Raw genomic sequence first — 14067 nt, forward strand, 5'->3', positions numbered from 1 at the left:
TGGATGAATTACGAAAAAATTATCCTTATTGAAGTACGTCAGGCAGAGAAAGGCAAATGTTATGACACCACTTATATATGGAATCTAAAAAATAACACAAACGATTTTATATGCAAAATAGAAACAGACTCACAGACATAGAGAACAAACTGTGGTTACTAAAGGGGAAAGGGAGGGTTGGAAGTATACGTTAGGAGTATGGAATTAACAGATACAAACTACTGTATATAAAACAGATAAGCAACAGGATTTACTGTATAGCACAGGGGGTTACAGTCAATATCTTGTAATGATCTATAATGGAAAATAACATATACATTATATATATATATATGTATAAAAAACTGAATCACTTTGTTGTACTCCTGAAACTAGCATGATATTATAAATCAAGTATACTTTAATTTAAAAAAATACTGTAGTTCTGAAGAATCACTCTGGGCTTGAGAGGTAGCACTGATTCAGGGACATCAGTCATGTGCAGAGTGGAAGAAGAAAAAGAATCTAAAACAACACGAGTGATGGTAAGAGCAGGAAGTTCTCACATAGTACCTACATCTATTTCCCTACATTAGGAATTTACCTGTGTTAACCTGGTCAGCCTCTCTAACCACCCTGGGAATGCAAGACTATTGTTGTCTTTATCTTACTGATGGAGAAACTGAGTCTCTGAGGGAATATATAACACCCCCTTGTTATTCAGATTCTCTGATTCTCAGTATTAGAATCACTGGAAGAAATCGGAAAAAATATCTATACTTGAAACGTGCCTCAGGCCAACTGAAGTAGAATCCGTAGGAAAAGGGACTGGGGATCTAAAGTTTTAATGAAAGCTCTGCTTGTGGTTCTAATATCCAGTCAGGTTTCAGAACAACTGGCTGATTCCTTTATTGCTGCTAGTGCTTTAGTACTGTTAGGAGGAAAAGACTTTACAGATGAGACTGTCCTCAAACATAAATATAGAAACCAGGGACTCTGGAAGTAAGTCAGAAAGAGGAAAGCAAATATCACATACTATATGATAAATATATATGGAATCTAGAAAAACGATACTGATGAATCTGCTTGCAGGGCAGGAATAGAGACTCCACAGAGAACAGACTTAAGGACACAGTGGAGAAGAGGGTGGGACGAATTGAGAGAGTAGCATTGAAATATCTGCGTTACCACGTGTGAAATAGACAGGTGGTGGGAAGTTGCTGTATAGTGCAGGGAGCCCCAGCCTGGTGCTCCGTGACCGCCTAGAGGGATGGGATGCTGTGGGAGGTCCAAGAGGAAGGGGACATGTATATACCTGTGGCTGATTCGTGTTGATGTCCGCAGAAACCAACACAGCATGGTAAAGCAATTATCCCCCAATTAAAAATAAATAAATCATAAAAAAAGAAAAGTAATTTAAAAAATAAACATCTCCACCATAATTAAAAAAAAAAAAGAAAGAAAGAAACCAGGTACTCCTGAGCTGCTGACAGCATTTGCACACCAGGTGTGGTAATGCTTTATCTGAAACCCCTGTTCAGAACTCCCCCAGCCTTGTGCTAGAAAGCCCAGGGAAGTGCTGGCACGTGGAGAAGTCCTTAGATATCGAAGAATCTGCCGGAAGAGACAGAGCAGAGAAATAGACCCACAAAGGTGTTTAACGAACAAGCGTTCACCAAAGGCCAAGAGAACATGGCTCAAAGCCAGGGCTCAGAGGTGCCAAGGGAGGGGGCCAGCCACCGCACGGGGGCAGGAGACTTCCCTGAGGTCGGAGCAATTAGGCTGCGCCACATGGGATTCCTCTGCCTCAACGCAGGGAATCAACAAACCCGGGTTCGTCCTGATGTCATTTAATCTGAGATCCTCACACACAGCTTCCAGACACCTGTCAGCATAGACGTGGAGGTGGGACGTGCTAAAGAGATTGTCTTGCTGTCTGGCTCTGCAGAAGCGAAGCTAATGTGCTCGGACTTGAGTCTGTGAGTCATCCCTGCAGCTCTCCATCTTCGGGTGTTGATGTGACTCTGCTCACCCCTCCATTTTATGAAGTGTTTCTCAGCTTTGCTCAGTGGGCATCTCAGGACATCTTTGTGTCCAGAAATTAGGCAAATATCAACTCACCTGGTACAGTTAATGTCAAAAGCAACCTATCTAAATGCATTGTAAAACGAGCTCACTGCACAGAGACTCTGGTATCTTTAAACAGTCGTCCCACGTGGAGAATAAGGGCTCTTCTCATATGAAAGAGCTAATGGATGTGCTTCATTACCCTAGGGACTCTGGTCCCCATCATTTGGTAGATATCAGAGCTAAGAGGAACCTGGGAAGGCAACCGACCCCTGCAGGGGACAGTGGGTGACCACTCCGAGGTCCCCAGACCCCACAACTGGAAACTGTCCTGGGAGGGGCATCTATCAATCCCGAAGTGTTCAGGCCAGAAGTGGCTTGCCATTTGGATTCCTGGCTCCTGGGGATGGGAGAGAAGCCAGCACTTTTAGCAATACCCTGTATGGAGTCTGCTAAACGACTGCAGAAATCTTTCTACTTCAAGCGGGGGGACAATGTTAGTTTATACTAGTATTCAGAGAGACATTTACAAAAAACATAAAAATGAGAAGCAGACACAGGAGCAGGGATTGAAAAGAGAAAACAGAACAGCTGTTGCATTGGAGGGGAAAATCATGAGAATGTGAGCAACTCGTAGGGAAATTCTTTCTAGAGCACTGGCTTACAAGACACTGCTCCCCACCAGAGGGCCCCTGGGGGGCTTGGGAGGCGGAGAGGGGATGGGGAGGCTGGAGGCAGTCATGCAAACACTGGTATTGTGAGGCAGAGTGAGTTAATTGTTCTGAGCACTGAAAAGGACTTCACACCTCCTGTAACCATTTATAATCGCTTAGTCATCTCTGTGTCTGCATTTACCTTTCACCTTCATTTGGGACCATGAGGGCAGACACTCAATCATTTTAAATCCGTAAAGTGTGCTGGATTCATTGTTGTCGCGGGGACATTTTTGGGGGACAGGAGGGAGAGGTGGCTGGCGTAGTTGGCTGTGGTTGGGAAGGGATGGGGTTGCAGGTGAGGTCAGCTGTGGTCCAGGGCCTGTGGCAGGAAGAGACAGAAGGAGGGGGGTCTGAGCATCGAGGACAGGGGAGCAGGACCGTGGAGGTGGGAGGGTTGGCACCCCACCAACCCTCTTTTGGTTTCTGGGATGGCTGGCAGTGCCGGGAGAGGCTCTGGTCCTGAGTCTGAGAAACAGGAGGCTGTTTCTGGGAGCAGAGTTGGGTTTGGGGAGATCCATATGAAAGCTCTATGGACAGTAGGCTAGTGAACTCTGGCCCTCTGGCAGGAGGGGAATCTGCTGGACCTGAAGAATATGGGGTGGGGAGGTGTTTCTGAGCGGGGCTGGCAAGTTCTAGGCTTCCTCAATGAGATGGGGAGAGAGCTGGGTCTGGTGTGCTTCCCAGGGACTGGGAGACCATACGTAATGGGAGGAAAAGTAGTGGTTTGGGGTAAAGCTTTGGGGAACACATGTACACCCATGGCTGATTCATGTCAATGTGTGGGTAAAACCACTGCAGTGTTGTAAAGTAATTAGCCTCCAATTAAAAAAAAAAAAAGATTTGACTTTGGTTGGAGGCTTGGTGCTGTCAAGGCCCAAGTGCTCAGAAAGTTCTGGTCAGGTGGCTGATAAGGAGGGTGTGAGGCAGTAGAAAGGAGAGACCTGGGTTGGGAGGCAGCCAGCTAGTGGTTTTGATTTCCAGGGCAGCTAAGGCTGGTCCTGGGCAGCAGGCTGTGGGACCGCTGAGCTCTTGACCGAGGGGGTGGCGATGGTGGCAGCAAGCCAGGGCAGGCCCGCAGGCTTGCAGACGCAGACAAGCCCAGCTTCGCGCCCATGGGACACTTCCTACCTCGGCTCTCTTCCTCTCCCTCACTTTGGAACTCCTTTTCACTTGATCCGGACACAGCAAATGAGTTAAGATGATAGAAGAGGACTTTTTCTCTTCTCATTTCTTTATTTGTTTTTTTAAATCCATTGGATAAACAACATTGGATCCATATCAAATACAAACCCAAGGTCTCAAGGTTAATCCTCCATGAACCCGTGGCTTTCATCCCCACTCCATTTCTCTCCAGGGTTTGTGTTTCTGTGTTCACAGAATTCATGCGATTTTGATCAGAGGATGGTTAACCACTTTGCCCAGACTGTCTCACATCGTGTGGGATCATTAGCCATGTCTCATGCTGGCTTCGTAATTGTCCCTGAAATGCTGCAGGATGAATCAGGGTTTTCTCAGCTACCTTCCTGCTCTGGAGCTTCAGGATCGCATCCCACTTGTAATGAATAGTGAGAGAGGATGAAACATGCTATGACCAGTGTCATCATACATGTAACTTATGCTCTTTATGAAAATTTCCTCTGACGCATCCCTAGACACTGAATCACCAGGAAAGGGGCTCTTTCTTCTGTCTCCTTCAGGACCAGAGGGAAGCAACGGAGGCGGGGGATTCAGTCGCTCCCAGGATGTGATCTGTTCAGAGATGAGGAAACAGAGTCTTGAGGACACTGAGCATCTTACAAAACCCACTTCTCTTGAGGATGATGTTTCCCTACCAGCCCTTTGTAGACACTTTTCCTAATTACCCATTATATTAAAAACTAAGGAATAAGATTTTGTTGGGTAAGATTGCACTTTGGAGGGTCATAAAGCTTGTAAGAGCTAAGATTTTTAGCCCCCGGAGAACCAATTTTCACTTCCTTTGGGGTGATGCCACCCTTGTTGAGGTTGCATGCTTTTAAGGCCATCAAGAAAATTCTGTCTCTTTCACTTTAAACTTCAAGACCCAAACATTTACCAGTAAGACTCAAACTCCAGGATGTCCTTTTTGACTCTTTTCAGGAATAAGCAAGATGAATCACCAGCTGAGTCTTAGATGGTGCCTATGGCCCTCAGAGAAACGCTTCCTGGCATTGCAGGGGCCCACCAGGCTTGGTGGCTCAGATGGTGACGAATCTGCTTGCAATGCGGGAGAGCTGGGTTCGATCCCTGGGTTGGGAAGATCCCCTGAAGAAGGAAATGGCAACCCACTCCTGTATTCTTGCCTGGAGAATCCCATGGACAGAGGAGCCTGGTGGGCTACAGCCCATGGGGTTACACAGAGTCGGGCACAATGAGCGACTTTCACTCACTCTCCCTAAAGGGAGTCTCCAAATGCCCGTATTCTCATTCCTGTGTGTGGAAAAGATACTTGTGATACCACAACACCGAGAGGAAAGCCTGACTGGTATAAAATACTGCAGTGGTGGGTGGAGGATGAAGAGGTGACTCTGATGACTCATGGTCGAGAGTCATCCCATCCTGAGATGCCGTGTCCCTGGCTGACTGCTCATCCAAGGGAAGATGCCATTTGTCTTTTTTTTTCCCCACTATCAAGGTCGTCATCTCCAGCATAGGGAGGCTCAGTTTTCAGGCAGCTCTTTGAAACGGGAAGGAGGGTAGCCATTAAATGACAGCCAGGCGCTGTGCTGATCACCTGGGTAAGGGTGGGCTGAGTGGCTCTGTGTCTGCAGAACCGGTCATTGATCTGAACGCAGGACAGGGGACCACCGGCTGGCCGGGATTTGGGGAGGTCCACACTGGTAGCGGAGAATGACTGTGCAGTCAGCAGGGACAGGTATGCGAGACCCAATCTGACAGCGCTTGTGCTGGGGCCATCCTCCAGAACAGCCCCTTGTAAAGTAGACAGAAGAAGTGGCAGAGCTGATTTTGATTGCTTTACTACACCTTCATGGACAGAGTGCTAGCAAAGTAATGCTCAAAATCCTCCAAGCTAGGCTTCAAAAGTACATGAACTGAGAAATTTCAGATGTTCAAGTTGGATTTAGAAAAGACAGAGGGACCAGAGATCAAATTGCCAACATCTGCTGGATCATTGAAAAAGCAAGAGAGTTCCAGAAAAACATCTACTCTGCTTCATTGACTATGCTAGAAACTTTGACCATGTGAATCACAATAAACTGTGGAACATTCTTAAAGAGATGGGAATACCAGACCACCTGACCTGTCTCCTAAGAAACCTGTATGCGGGTCAAGAAGCAACAGTTAGAACCGGACTTGGAACAACAGACTGGTTCCAAATCAGGAAAGGAGTACGTCAAGGCTGTATATTGTCACCCTGCTTATTTAAATTATATGCAGAGTATATCATGTGAAATGCTTGACTGGATGAAGCACAGACTGGAATCAAGATTGCTGGGAAAAATATCAGTAACCTCAGATATGCAGATGACACCACCCTTATGGCAGAAAGCAAAGAGGTACTGAAGAACCTCTTGATGAAGGTGAAAGAGGAGAATGAAAGAGCTGGCTTAAACTCAACATTCAAAAAGATCATGGCATCTGGTCCCATCACTTTATGGTAAATAGATGAGGAAACAATGGAAACAGTGACAGAATTTATTTATTTGGGTTCCAGAATCACTGTGGATGGTGACTGCAGCCATGAAATTAAAAGATGCTTGCTTCTTGGAAGAAAAGCAATGGCAAACCTAGACAGTGTATTAAAAAGAAGAGACATTACTTTGCCAACAAAAATCCGTATGGTCAAAGCTATGGTTTTTCCAGTGGCCATGTATGGATGTGAGAGTTGGACCGTGAAGAAGGCTGAGCACCAAAGAATTGATGCTTTTGAACTGTTGTGTTGGAGAAGACTCTTGAGAGACCTTTGGATTGCAAGGAGATCCAACCAGTTGATCCTAAAGGAAATCAACCCTGAATATTCATTTGAAGGACTGATGCTGAAGCTGAAGCTCCAGTACATTGGCCTGATGCGAAGAGCCAACTCACTGGAAGAGTCTGATGCTGGGAAAGATTGAAGGCGGGAGGAGAAGGGGATGACAGAGGACAAGATGGTTGGATGGCATCACCAACTTCAATGGACATGAGTTTGAGCAAGCTCCGGAAAATGGTGGCCGATAGGGAAGCCTGGCATGCTACAGTGCAAGGGGTCACAAAGAGTTGGACAGGACTGAGGGACTGAACAACGACAACAACAACGTGGACAGATAAGAACCCACGAGTCCAAAGCCCTGGCTCCACCTGGTTCTAGGTGGGTGACCTTGGGCAAACCCCTCAACGGTCTCTCTGAGCCTCAGTCTCCACATCTGTAGAATGGGTTCAGGCTCCTTTGATTATACTTCACTGGTGTTTGTCATGATAAGACTCAGTAGAGAAATAGAACTTGCTGTGACTAATGACGTCAGTACCGAGTCTCTTAGTAAAACTTGGTGCTACTCCTCTCTGGCTCCACTTCAGCCCCGTGGTGTGTATTCCTCATAGACAGAGATGTGAGGCTACATCAACCTTGCTTGCATGTGGTTCCTCCATGGATGGTGGGTTTGTTCTCTGCCATCGTTGGAGAACAGCCCTATGCAGTGGTCTTTCTCTTTCTCTCACCTAGATATTATAACACAAAGTGGGTTATCATAAATCAAAGCATGTTTCCCCCTCACAGGAGCAGTGAGAAAATTAGACCTTGAATGCCTGACCAGGGCTGCAGTTGTAACACCTCGTAGGTGTGTTATGAGAGCCAAGCTCCAGCAGCAATGAATCTTCCATTCCTTTAGGGATGCCCCCCAGTGCCCCATGACTGCCCTCCACACATCAGTGCAGAGTGCAAGAAAGGCAAGAAATGCAAGGAGATTGCAAGAATTGCAAAGAAATTGCAGAATGCAAGAAAGGCAAACCTGGTATGATGTCACTGCACTCCGATAGAAGTTCTACCTGATACCAATTTTCCAGTTCTCATAGCTTTCAACCTACTATAACGTTTGCAGAAGACTTGTTTATGTACAATTTACCAGGACGGTGTATAGATCATTTGGCTGATAGGAATGATTTGAAAGTTGCATCGAGTTTGTCCAGGCCCACACTGCCCCTCTGTGAGCCGCGCCCTTGCTCTATCACCGCTAGCCCAGCTCCTGCTCAGCTTGATCAAGGACAGAGCTCTCCCTGGTAGGCACACGCCCAGGCTGGGATGCCCTTGCTCACTGCTTGCAAGGCACCCGAGCTTCCCTCTTGGTCTGTAACACTTGTGTACCTTCCTGATGCCATCACGGGGAAGCATCACTGGTCTGGTGCCTGGCAGGAATGTCCTTTGAATCAGAGCTTTCCCTTGGGGATGGCACAGAGGTTTCACACAGAGAGTCAGGGCGACTTACCAGCTCACCCACAGGTACCCGCTCAGAGATGGAGGCACGGCAGCCTCTGGTGGATGTGCCTCTGTTCTTAGCCCCTGTGATTAGCAGACCCTCATCCCCTCCTCTGGAAGCTTGTCTGATGAGCTCAACTATCAAAGCAAAATTCAGGAAACGCCGTGTGTCTATTTGACTTTTCCGTGGAAGCCTGTGTCCCCCACCCTCTCACAGCACGGCTGCCCTTACCTCGTGCCCCTCACTTGGCACCAGTGAAGTGGCGATGGTCCGACTCCGTCTGCTGCCGCACTATGGGCTCCAGGAGGGCAGAGCAGCCTGACGTCATAAACGCTCATTAAAGTATAAGAAAAATGATATTCAGTAATAAATACTTACTTAGGCAAGGCTGTGGCTGCCCACTCCAGGATTCTTGCCTGGGAAATCCCATGGACAGAGGAGCCTGGCAGGTTACAGTCCACGGGGTTGAAAAGAGTCGGACAGGACATGGGGACTAAACCACCACCACCACCATGGAGAGAAAAGGCTCAGTCTTTAGGTAATGAAGCCACCAAGGGAGGTGATACCACCACCCAGGGAGGTGATCCCGTAACTCAGGGAGGTGATAAACACAAGCCAGAGGTGCTGGGAGACAGGGCAGAGGGAGCAGAAGGGGAACATTCCAGAGCACTGGTGTGTGGGAGGGTGGGTGTGCAGGGGGCCGTGGGAGGGGGCTGTCTCCTTGAGAGCTCTGCCCGCTTCGGTACATGGCCATCATGGCTCAGAACCGTGAATCCATCTTATTTTGCAGTTGATGAAGGTCGTGAATGAAATGTGCCCCAACATCACGAGGATTTACAACATCGGCAAGAGCCACCAGGGCCTGAAGCTGTATGCCGTGGAGATCTCCGACCACCCCGGGGAGCACGAAGTCGGTGAGGCTGCCCGTCTGCAGTGCCCTGGCCCTTCGTGTCTGGTGTTTTCTTAAAGAGCGAGGCAGAGGTCACTCTGAGAACATTCATGAAACAGGGCAGGAGCTGGCCACGCCCCCACTCTCGCAGACAGGTTCTGCCAGTTTTGGTTCTGTGTAGTATACTCTTGCCTGGAGAATTCCATGGACAGAGGAGCCTGGGATGCTACAGTCCATGGGGTTGCAAGGAGTCAGACACGACTGAGTGATTAACACTTTCACTTTGGAGCTTACCTCGTGGCTCGGGCTATAAAGAATCTACCTGCAATGCAGGAGACCCGGGTTAGGTCCCTGGGTCGGGAAGATTCTCTGGAGAAGGGAGTGACAACCCACTCCAGTATTCTTGCCTAGAGAATTCCATGGACAAAGGAGTCTGGTAGGTTACAGTCCATGGGATCGCAAAGAGTCAGACACGACTAAGTGACTAACACTTTCAGTTTCACTCCACATTGTATGATGTAGGCTGTCAAATTATTTAAGCTAGAAGTACCCGATTTTTCTCCAAATGGACCACACTTAATTCTGTTCTTCTCTGAGACCAGTCACACTAACCAAAAAGGAAAATGGCTGAGATGCTTAAGACAGACTCCTTTTTCTGGAGAAAATTCTGGATTCCCTGGTCATTAAGGGTTGGAGTTAGAGGTGGTTCCCTTAATCTTCTTTTAAATTTCCATCCTGTTTTCAAGTATTTCCTGTTTTTAGCCACCTCTCATTTAATCACTCCCAAAACTGTGTTCTCCTACAGGTTAGGGGATATAGGGTGGGAGTGGGGATGGGTGAAACATTTTTCTTTTTGCTAAAATTGTGAACCCTTTAGAAGTCCACTGGAAATGGATTTAATGTAGAGATTTGTCTGATTCTCTTGACTTGAATGTTCATCAGTATTCCAGGAGTTTCTCTCAGGAATGTCTTTTAAAGGGTGAGGGCTTTATCTGTGGGTAAAGTCACATTTCCTCCAAAGCAGTAGCTTGGCCAGTGAGGGAGGCAGGAGTGCTGTCAGCTCACGCCCAGCACTGATAAATCCAACAGTGAAAAAGCTGAGCTTTGAAAAGAACAAGGTCAAAGACAGCCCCCCTTTACAAAACTGTGTCATTGCTGACTTCCCATGACACTGTTTTCTGCTTGCATTTGTCCATCTCGGTATCTTTATAAAATTAAATACAAAGTCCTTTTAAGAAAAAGAATTACCTCCCCAAATAATTGCTACGATTTGTGTTTAATTTGTAACTTTTAAACCCTAAACCCTGTGTTATTTTATCTATTCTTGCCAAATAAGAATAAACAGTCTTACTTTTTGGCTGTTACCATCTAAGGTTTTTCTACACATTTTCTCATATACCTCTCTGGGAACTAATAAAAATTGTACTCATATAACTTGATGTGCAAGTTATGTGCAAGAAGATGTGCAAGTTGATGTGCAAGAAGAGATAAAGTTGCACATTTCTGTTATTCAGAGATTTCTTTCCTAATACAATGTGCTGAGGACTATGTTGCTGTAAGCATCCGATACGATCGCCTGTTTTTTCCCATCTTTGAGTAAAGGTGAGCCCGAGTTCCACTACATCGCGGGGGCCCACGGCAACGAGGTGCTGGGCCGGGAGCTGATGCTTTTGCTGATGCAGTTTCTGTGCCAGGAGTACTTGGCGGGGAACTTGCGCATCATCCGCCTGGTGGAGGAGACCCGGATCCACATACTCCCCTCCCTGAACCCCGACGGCTACGAGAAGGCCTACGAGGGGGTAATGGATGGCTTCCCTCCCCCAGCACAGCAGCTGCCCCCCTGCACACACACACACACACACACACACACACACACACACACAATGTGTGAGCCAGGAGTTGACCTGAATTCCACATCACCAGCTTTTCCAGTGTCTTTCTGCTGAGACGGGGGAACCCACAAGGTTTATGAAAGATGCATTGCACTAATTGAGCATTATGGGGACCCTGAAAGGTGAACACACTGACAGACTGAATAAAAGGATGTGAAAAATAATGTTGTTATATGTACAGTGGGGCCAATAGGACAGAATAATAATAACACCTAACATTGATTGAACACTTAATCAAAGCTCCTTCTAGCCTTGATGATTACCTGTAAATCCTCTCAGTTTTCTGAGGACAGCTGTTTTTATTACCCTGATACATGGTTTATATTTTATGTGCTGGTTAGAACATAGAATTTATAGGTTATAGTTATATATAGAACATATATATGTATAGAATTGTGTAGAGATTACACAATTAATTGTGTAGAGTTAGTATAATGTTGTATCATGTATTCATAATTATATATCAGAGTATCTGGTAATAAAATGGCAATCTATACTTCAAACAATGGTACCCATCAAATACAGATTTACAGTGCAGATTTTTGCTTGTGTTTATTGGTGCAAATGGTTAGAGATTTGTGTTGCTAAATCGTGAGCCAGAATTGCCAGGTGAACATATTAATGTGGTGGCTCTTGATTTTTGCAGTGACAGAGTCTTAAACTTATTACTACTTGGAGTTTCATTCAACCAGTGTAGAAGAGGTGAAGGCAGAGGAGGCAGGAGAGAACTAAGCCTTTTCTGAGGACTGCTCTATGGCAGGATGACTCTGTACATTCCCTCTTCGGAGTGGGAATAATAATGACTACATAGAGTGGGAATAATAATAATAATGACTACATTATCCATCACCCACCAAACATTAACAGATTATTAGCCAAATAGTCTCCCTTGGATGTCATCTTTATGTCAGAGGGTGTTTGGAGGCTTCGAGGCATACCCCAGATGGAGACCGAGATGGAGCGGTCTTGTGTGTGAGAGACAGGAGAATCCAGCGGTCTGTGGGTCCCTCACATTCTGAATTTTCTCCCAGGGTTCCGAGCTGGGAGGCTGGTCCCTGGGCCGTTGGACCCATGACGGAATTGACATCAACAACAACTTTCCTGACTTAAACACGCTGCTCTGGGAGGCAGAGGACCGACAGAATATCCCAAGGAAAGTTCCCAATCACTACATCGCCATCCCTGAGTGGTTTCTGTCTGAAAATGCCACGGTGAGTAAAAATACCCCATCATCTGTAAAGCAGAGGAGGCCAAAGTAAACACCCACTGCTGCTGGCAGAGGGTGTAACATTTAAGAACAAGACAGAATCATTTTTTTCCTTTCAGGTCTTCTCCAAAACGAGGGAAGTGTGCTAGATAATAACTACCTATTAAATTGAAATGTGAGGAGATTCTTCCCAGAAGAGAAATCATTTAATTAGATTCCTTTGCAGTACTTTCAAAAAATAGAAAAACCCTTCACTTGAATTGTGCATGTTCATTAATGTCATTATTATCCTTAGGTTTGGCAGTGCTGTGAAATTTCAGTGACATTGTCCTTAGACCTCACTGATTGCTTGAAATATCTTATTTTTATTTCATGAATCCCTATGGATTTATTACTCATGGTGCTTCTTTGGAAAGAAAAATGCATTTGGATGGGAAATATTTCCCCCAAATTTCTTAGGTCTAGTTAGCAAAAAGTATTTTGTAGAATAAATAATCTTCACAAAATTTCCCATGCCTCTTATTGTCTCCTCTACTCACTGTAAATTCTCTCATACCCTTAGTCTTTGGCCCTATATGCTCTTTAAAAAGGTCTGCCTTGATTGCTATATACGTGAGTATTAGGTTTGGTTATACCAACAGAAAAAGTGGCTTAAAGAGGTAGAAATATCAACAACTTCAGATACACAGATGATACCACTCTAATGAAAGAAAATGAAGAGGAACTAAAGAGCCTCTTGATGAAGGTGGAAGAGGAAAGTGAAAAATCTGGCTTAAAACTCAAATTCAAAGCAAAGATCATGGCCAGTCCATCCTAAAGGAAATCAGTCCTGAATATTCATTGGAAGGACTGATGCTGAAGCTGAAACTCCAATACTTTGGCTACCTGATGTGAAGAACTGACTCAATGGAAAAGACCCTGATGCTGGGAAGGGTTGAAGGCAGGAGGAGAAGGGGATAACAGAGGATGAAATGGTTGGATGGCATCACCGACTCAGTGGACATGAGTTTGAGTAAACTGGGAGTTGGTGATGGACAGGAGGCCTGGCGTACTACAGTCCATGGGGTCGCAGAGTCAGACATGACTGAGTGACTGAACTGAACTGAACTGAAGATCATGGCATTCAGTCCTATCACTTCATGGCAATTAGGTGGAGAAAAAGTGGAAATAGTGACAGACTTTATTTTCTTGGACTCCAAAATCATTGCTGATGGTGACTGCAGCTATGAAATTAAAAAAGACACTTGCTCCTTGGAAGAAAAGCTATGACAAACCTAGACAGCATATTAAAAAGCAGAGACATCATTTTGCCGACGAAGGTCCACATAGTCCAAGCTATGGCTTTTCCAGTAGTCATGTAAGCATGTGAGAATTGGACCATAAAGAAAGCTGAGTGCTGAAGAATTGATGCTTTCAACCTGTGGTGCTGGAGAAGACTCTTGAATCCCTTGGACTACAAGGAGATCAAGCCAGCCAACTCTAAAGGAAATCAACACTGAATATTCATTGGAAGGACTGACACTGAAGCTGAAGCTCCAGTACTTTGGCTACCTGATGCAAAGAGCCGACATGTTGGAAAAGCCCCTGATGCTGGTAAAGATTGAGGGCAGGAAGAGAAGGGGGTGACAGAGGATGAGATGGTTGGATGGCATCACTGACTCAATGGACATGGGTTTGAACAAACTCTGGGAGACAGTGAAGGACAGGGAAGGTGGGCATCTTACAGTCCATTGGGTCACAAAGAGTTAGACATGACATAGCAACTGAACAACAACAACAGCGAGGTAGACTTTTTTTTTTCTTTTTACACGTAAAAGAACCCTAGGGGCAGATGGTTTAGGGCCAGGCAAATGGGAGCCCCGTGATCATCAGGAACCCAGAAGTCGTC

The 14067-nt window shown here is 45.9% G+C and overlaps 2 protein-coding genes across 3 annotated transcripts in view; one reads left to right on the forward strand and one right to left on the reverse strand.

Moving 5' to 3' along the window:
* Positions 1-14067, forward strand: part of CPXM2 (carboxypeptidase X, M14 family member 2) — a 134755-nt gene that overhangs the window by 101099 nt on the left and 19589 nt on the right. For both annotated transcript variants that reach the window (XM_043476159.1, XM_043476160.1), the window contains 3 exons: positions 8982-9105; positions 10683-10879; positions 12004-12183. In XM_043476159.1, coding sequence (XP_043332094.1) covers positions 8982-9105; positions 10683-10879; positions 12004-12183 — 501 coding nt within the window. The remainder of the gene's footprint in view (positions 1-8981; positions 9106-10682; positions 10880-12003; positions 12184-14067) is intronic.
* Positions 4406-14067, reverse strand: part of GPR26 (G protein-coupled receptor 26) — a 103592-nt gene continuing 93930 nt past the window's right edge. Inside the window, exon 4 of the mRNA XM_043476162.1 lies at positions 4406-4511. The gene's annotated coding sequence lies outside the window, so the exon portion shown is untranslated. The remainder of the gene's footprint in view (positions 4512-14067) is intronic.

The sequence above is a fragment of the Cervus canadensis genome, chromosome 8 (assembly GCF_019320065.1).
Source record: "Cervus canadensis isolate Bull #8, Minnesota chromosome 8, ASM1932006v1, whole genome shotgun sequence".
Classification (NCBI taxonomy): Eukaryota; Metazoa; Chordata; class Mammalia; order Artiodactyla; family Cervidae; genus Cervus; species Cervus canadensis.